The following is a 7,894-nucleotide window of genomic DNA, read 5'->3' on the forward strand; positions in this document are numbered from 1 at the left end:
CATATACATAATGTTTGAGTTTCTGTGCTGAAGTAAATTACTTTTACTCTCACTAATTTTAGGCATTCTTGTTTCTGTTTTCCGGAGAAATCAACAATGTAGAATATTAAGCCTATCATAGAATCTTTGCTTGAAATGAAGAGGATCTTTATTTACTTTAAGACCTTTGTTCTCTGTACTATCCAAATATAGGTGTCAATTTATGTAAATGTAAATGCAATCCAGCAGATTTATATCTATTACACATTATGGTAAGTACAATTCTACTCACCCCTCAATAAGTCACCGTTTCTTATGGCGTTTGATCAATGCACGTAGATGACATTGTGATTTCATGTAGTCTCTTAAGATCTCAAATTGAACCCTCAATGACAAGCTTTTTATATCCACGAATAGCTCATGAAATTTTGTAAGATCACAGATCCTTGATTTATACGTATTATATATGATGGGCAAGTACATTCTAATAGGAAGAGGATAGAGTATTATTACAAGCTCCATAATTCTGATTTAATCATTTCCAAAATAGCATTGATGAGAAAGGCAGAAAAAACCTTACATCTTCGAAATTATGTTGACACTCCTTCCACATTTTTGAAAGTCATCTTGTATACAACTTCTTGAAATTTTTTCATGGCCAGTGGAGGCAAACTTATAGCTATCAAAATACCTTTTCCCCCCTCGTCATTTTTAACAGGCACACCAAAACTAATTAAAGATATAGCTTTTGGAACCCCTCCAAAAATGGGCTTTCCCCATCCAAAATTAATTTCGTCAACTCCAACAGATCTATTATCTGAGACAATGAAATTCCAAGATTTCGTCAACTCTGGTCTCTCTTTAATTACCATTAAATCTGCCACTGATCTAATGTACTCTTCATTTATATGGTCTTTAACTTTCTTGACTAATTCAACTGCATATGTCAGTGGATTAGAACACAACAATCCTGCTTTAGATACCGCCACTGGAGTAACGAACGCATTCCCGTAATATCCTGGTGGCAGTTCAAATTTTAGTGATTTTCCCCTTATATTAACGTTATACGTCAAACGAACAATTTCTTCGGGGTGCAAATCAAGAGCAGTTGTACGACATTTCCATAAAAATGCCAATAATAACTCGAATTTTGTACTTCCACAATTTGGAGAAACTTGATTTTTGATGGCTTCCATCTCTTTATTTCCAAAGAAAAATGATTGTTGTATCAACTTGTCTTCCATAGATTCCCATGCAATTCTTGATTCAATTTGCTCATCAAACTCATGGTGAGTACATGTAATGCGGGGTGATGATCTAGCACTTAAGAGATCCCTTTGCCATACAGGTAATATGGAAGGTGCATAAGCTCCTTGAATTAGTTCACTTAATGCATTTAGAAACAATTTCATGCCATAGCCATCCATCATAGTGTGATTAAGTCTGATTCCAACAACAAATCCCCCACAACTAAAACGGGTCACCTATACACAAAGGTATACTAGATTAAGAATTTAACTTTTATGAAAGACAAGTATTGATAATTGTTTATAAAAAGTTGGATAACTAACATGAAAAGTAAGAAAGATACATGCATGCTTCGTAAAATTTACACTATGAGTATATATAAATTAAATAGAATGCTACATAAAATACCCCTCAACTTATTTTGAATTTCAACCACACTTCTATTGACCTATTACCCCCTTATTAAGCCTGTCAATTGGGCCTGGTCGGCCCACCTAACCCGGCCCATAACCGGCCCGCCCCCAACCCGGTAAGAGGGTGGTGGGCTGGGCTAGTGGAAAAAATTAGGGGGCTGGGCCGGACATGCCATTTAGCCCTGTAGCCCGGCCCACCAACAACCCGAGTTCTGGCCCACAGGGGGCCCGACCCACTTCGAATTATTTTTTTAAAAAAAAAAATCATAATTAGGTATTTTTACATATATATGACAGATTTCATAACTTCCACCATTTCTTATTTTTTCTCCTATTTTCTGTAAAAAATAAGTTGGTAACACCAAAAATTATGGCAGCAGAGAAAATATATTTTCGTGAACATGATTCGAGCAAATTAATATAATAACACTATTGAGCATCATGGATATTATTATAAGAATAATCAATTAGCATAATTCAAAGGAAGATAGTTATGTCAAAATGTTGTGTCATCAGTCATACCTACTGATAGTTGAGTTTATAGGATCGTTAAAATGAAATAAAAGGATCAACTCACAGAGAAATTAGAAGATAGATTGTGATGAAGTACGAAAATATAGAATAACCAATGTCTAAGATCTTATTAGGTTCAAATATTTTATATATAATAATAATTAAATATTTTTAGCGTATTTGAAATGTCTCCGCCGATGATGGAGAGGTGACAATCTGCACATGACATTAGGACTTAGGATCATATGAGATAATTAAATTAAGAACTTTGGTTTAGTATCACAACTCATGTGCATTATTCCCATTTAGTTACTGTGTGATTTCATTTCAATTTTTTTTTAGGTTAAAAAGATTAGCTTATTTATAGAAAAAAAAGTTACTAATTTATGTATATCTTGTATATGTTAATGGTATATTTGTGTATATCTTGAATATGTTGTCGGAATGAAGACTCCCAACGGCTATTGAAGTGCTAAAAATTATAAAAAGTTGAGAATGTGATACGAGACTACATAAGTAATTTAAAATAAAACTTCAAACTTAAATTGATAACATTGCAAGTTCAAAACATACAAACTTAGGGGGTTAACTTATTACAAACTTAAAGTTCAAAATGCTAGCATCGATGGAGAAATTTAAAGAAGAGATAAACTTCAAAGTTCACTTTTGTGCCTTTTGTCCAAGTGCCTACGTAACGGACCGGTACCCCCAAAAACCGGTTCGGACTTATGGAAATATATTTGACCACAATGTTGATATTTAACATGTTCCTCGTCTACTTGCTCAAAATGCAACCACACCGGACTTGAAATTGATCTTCAGACTGGAGGAGAAGGTGGAGGATTATCATTATCCATTAAATTTAAATTTTGAAATTTGAACTTGGAAGTTGGAAGAGAGAGAGAGAGAGAGAGAGAGATTTAGATGAGTAGGAAATTTAGGTAAAGAGGAGAGTAGGGAATTGTGAGATAATATGAAGAAGAATGAATGGTATTTATAGATTGAAAATAGGGCCAAAGTATAATTTAAGGAATTTGATGGTTAAAATAAAGTTGACAACAACTAGATTTTAAAGTATCAAACTTAATAAATTTTAGTATTAGAATTTTTTAAAAAATAATTAAAATCCGGGCCGGCCCACTTAGCCCACTATGTACCCTTACCTGGGTAGGGGGCTAGGTCGGACACCCCTTTCCCTCCTCCAACCCGGCCCACTAACTATGACCCGGCCCGATCCCATGTGACCCACATTTACATGGCCCAGCCCGGCCCATTTGACAGGCTTACCCCTTATACTTGTGCAACGTGGAATAAAACTGTATATACACAACACATATTTTGCATCTATTTGTCTTGTTTGTAGATCAAGTTCAAAGTAAAAAGCATTTCCATTGTAACTAGTGGAAGCAGTGGAAAGCTAAGTTCAATCAGGAGTTTCAATTGAATCTCGTTCACTATTTTCCCATTGAAATTTTCCACTGAAAAATGTTCCGTGATTATTATCACAGATATTTTGATTGCATCCGTGAGAAAAAAGAAAATATAGTAGCATTTTCACACGGAAAAATTAAGAAGTATTTTACCAGCGTTTAATGGGAACCTGTTTCCCACAATGCGTTTTTCCAGTGAGGTGGTACGGTAGGAATGAAGTGGAAAAATCATGTTTTATAACATAAATTTCCCACCTATTTGTAGTGGGACAAACCTTTGCTTTATAAAAGGCTTAAAGTTGTGATAAAGGGGATTCAAAAATTGCTTTATTAGATTATAAGTTGGGATCCTAGGTGAACCATTCTTGCCTTATTTTTTAATCCTTTTATTAGGATTCCTGGATCCGCCATTAGCAGAAGTATCCTATACCTTGCATAAGTGTGGATTTGACTCCAACAGTCTTATTTCCTCTTCGTTTCCCTTATCCCCTATCTAATGGATTTTTTTAAGAAAGAAAACATAAAGGAGATTTATATAAAATATTATTTACCTGAACTAACAAAAGAGGGCAGCCAATGATCCCATCAGAACCAGGAACATTGTGCAGTAGTAAATCCAAGTATGGACATGGTGGTTTAATTGACTCTCCTAATTTCTCAAGCTCCACATTGGCATCAGCTTCAACAAACAAGATTCCTTCACCATTGCAATTCACCATAAGTTTCTTATTAGGCCCTTCAATGAGCCTACCAGCTAATGGATAGTAAAACACTAGTGCTTTAGACAATCCATCATTGATAACTTTTGCTGGATCTTTACCTTTCATGGAAGAATTATATTTGTAAAACATTAATACCTGAACTTGGAAACGTGCACTCCCTTGATCATCTATGTCAGAAAGATGTTTTGTCACACGAGGTGTTACTTTTGCTGGTACTACTAATTTTGGCTTGTGATGTGTTATTGAAATTGGCACAGTGTGTGCCAAGCGCCGTACAATTTGTGAAAAGAAAGAGTAGCGCATGATGAAAGTGGTTTCTGAGATATTAAATAGATATATCGTAATAAAAGTATGTATTTTTGGCAAATATTTGGAATTAGATTTATAGAGTTCGAATTGCATCAAGAAGGAAACGAGGGCATGATGATCATCCATCACAAAAATGTGGTGGTGGGAAAGTTAGACCCTACAGTAATTAAAATTAGGTGGTGGGTAGGTTAGACCCTACACTAATTAATATGTAACCATCTTAAAATGTACAAATATCGAAACCCTGCAAAGTTCCAGTGGTTGTGGCCAAAAAGTTGGTATTAGTAACCACTTTAAGAACGTCTTTTTCTGCTAAGAGTGTTCGAGAGATTCTAACAGAAAACGTTGTTCATGTTTTCTTCGTGAACAACACTAAATGAAAATCAATAGCTATTGTTTTTTAATTTTGATCCGCTGAACCTTTTGTTTCTATGTTATTGTTTTGGCTTTTACTTATTATTAATAAAATATCCCCCCATTAAGTATTACTCCCTCTGTCTCAATTTATGTGACACTATTTGACTCGACATGAAGTTTAAGAAAGAAAGAATGACTTTTGAAATTTGTAGTCCAAAACAATCCTTAGATATTTGTGTAGTTGTAAATCATCTAATAAAGCCAAATTGTTTCTAAATATAGAAAGGTGACACTCTTTTAAGTCAAACTAAAAAAAAATGTGTCACATAAATTAGAACCGAAAAAGAGCCAAAATTACCTTTAAACTTTCGGAAATAGTTTATTTATACCCTTCGTTATACTATTGGGTCAATTGTGCCCTTATCGTTATACTATGGGACAAATATACCCCTGAACTTTCTGAAATAGTTTATTTATACCCTTCGTTATACTATTGGGTCAATTGTGCCCTTACTGTTATACTATGGGCCAAATATACCCTTAAGTTACACGGTCTGCCACGTGTCACAATCACAATGGCCCAATCCACTTCCCCCTATAATTACACCCAGATTAAATTAATCACCGGATCCGACCGCCACTTTATTTTTTCACCCAACCCGTTTTGTTTATTTCAAATCCAAATAAAGTACCCGTACCCGTTTTGTTTATTTCATTACAGGTTTCATTTCTGCAAACATGGTAGTATACAAAATGAAAACCCAAAATGAAGGATCATAAAATCATGGATAACACGATGATTTTTTGGTTTTAACTGTCACATAAATGGTGATTCTTGAAACTGCAATTAAGTGATGGCTAGTATGTGTTGGTATTTTCAATAAGCAGGCTACTTGGTTGGTGGTCCATTGATGAATTAAGTCGAGAGCAACAAGCTCGACTATTCCATGATGGATTTCCTGGGATAGAATGGTTTATTCTGTTTATTTTCTTTTCTCCTCTGCCCGAGTTCTTTGCATTGTTTGCATTTCTATGAAGAAAGGATAAATTTGTTTTTGTTACTGTAACGATCCTATTAACGTGGTGAATTTTTTTATTTGGGTTTTCATTTTGTATACTACCATGCTTTAAAGAAACAAAACCTGTAATGAAATAAACAAAACGGGTACGGGTAATTAATTTGGGTTTGAACTAGACAAAAAGGGTTGGGTGAAATAAAGAGACGGGTCGGATCCGGTGATTAATTTAATCTGGGTGTAATTATTGGGGGAAGTGGGTTGGGCCATTATGATTGTGACATGTGGCAGATCGTATAACTTAAGGGTACATTTGGCTCATATTATAACAGTAAGGGCACAATTGACCAAATAATATAACAAAGGGTATAAATAAACTATTTTTAAAAGTTCAGGGGTATATTTGTCCCATAGTATAATGGTAAGGGCACAATTGACCCAATAGTATAACGAAAAGGTATAAATAAATTATTTCCGAAAATTTAGGGGTAATTTTGGCCCTTTTTCGAATTAGAACAGAAGGAGTACTTAGTGGTTTCTCAAAACGTGTTCTTAACTCTTTAACGCTCAAACCGTTGGTTAAAGCTTTGTGGGCTGGTTCTTAAACTAAAAAGATCAGAAAGTAGAGGTGATTTTAGTAAATATTACTCCCTCTATTTCAATTTATATGTCATAGTTCTGATTTCGAGAATCAAATTCTTAATTTGGATCATTAATTCAGACATAGAATCTTTAAGTTTTTTCAATAAAATTAATATATTTGGAAACTACGTAAAAAATATGTGAGTCACAACAAATAACAATTTAAAATATCTAAAAGACATATGAAAAAATCATAATAAGAAAAAACCCCTTTCACTCTCGAAATTCGTACACCAGCACATAAATTGGTTCCAAGGAAGTAACTTTTAGGTCATTTGAAATATTAATTACAGAGAAATTTAAAATTAATCATAGCTTAATAGAGTAATAAATGCCCCCTCTTTTTCTTGTTCATGCCGACAAAAAACGACAGGAGAACCAAAAGAAGGTTTTGAAACTTAAAAGACTATGCAAATCCATGATTTATACAGTATATAATCACTAGTTAATTTGCCCGTGCTTCACACGATCATAAAAGACATCTTTAAATCTACAAAATATATCAATTTGCGAACTAGTCGAGATATAATAGCTAAAAGTTTCTGCAGATTCTTACTGTTATAATTTAACTAAGTTATTGTGGTACCAAGATAAAAAAGAGGAAGTAGACACATAAACATCATGTGTAGGCATAGATTATATATATTTAGTGTTGTAGCAGGTCTGTTGGAAGGTATGATCCCTGAACTTCTTTTAAATAAAAGTGTGACCAATTGGAGCTACTTCATTGCAGCAAATATAAGAGCAACAAAAATAATTTCCCCCTTGCCTAATGAGTTCAATGTTTACTGTAAATAGAAATTATGAAAATTGCATACTCTTTTGAAAGTTTTAACTAAAGAATCATTGATACATTAACTGATAAACAATATTTAATGATACACATTTGTTTGGATTATGTGATGCGTATAAGCTTTTCCCACTACACCTTGCTCACTTTAGTACCAAATGAGTTTGTTTCAATTATAATAAATGAAATTTTATTTCAACAACCCTTTTAGCAGGACCGTTACCCATTTTAATGGTGTCTCACATTGGCAACATTTTGTAGTTGTTGGAGGTTAATTATTACTTCAATATACAATTGTAGACCTGCACCAGAACCATACTTGTGTTATTACTAAGCTGCAGTAACATATATGTACGACTGCTATATAAATATGCTATATATCGATACACAAAATAACAAGCAAAAAATCAAAAGATGTTCGATACTTAAATATTGAGTGCTAAACATTCGACATAATGATTAATAAGGCATAGAT

The 7,894-nt window shown here is 33.8% G+C and overlaps 1 protein-coding gene across 1 annotated transcript; it reads right to left on the minus strand.

Moving 5' to 3' along the window:
* Positions 1–405: 405 nt before the first annotated feature.
* Positions 406–4,741, minus strand: LOC132609605 (methanol O-anthraniloyltransferase-like). Its single transcript, XM_060323668.1, is given in 3 exon segments — positions 406–579; positions 582–1,463; positions 4,135–4,741. Coding segments are annotated over 3 exon segments (1,512 nt in total). The 5' UTR covers position 4,741; the 3' UTR covers positions 406–555.
* Between the last annotated feature and the right edge of the window lie 3,153 nt (positions 4,742–7,894).

This window comes from Lycium barbarum, chromosome 9, assembly GCF_019175385.1.
Source record: "Lycium barbarum isolate Lr01 chromosome 9, ASM1917538v2, whole genome shotgun sequence".
Taxonomy (NCBI): domain Eukaryota; kingdom Viridiplantae; phylum Streptophyta; class Magnoliopsida; order Solanales; family Solanaceae; genus Lycium; species Lycium barbarum.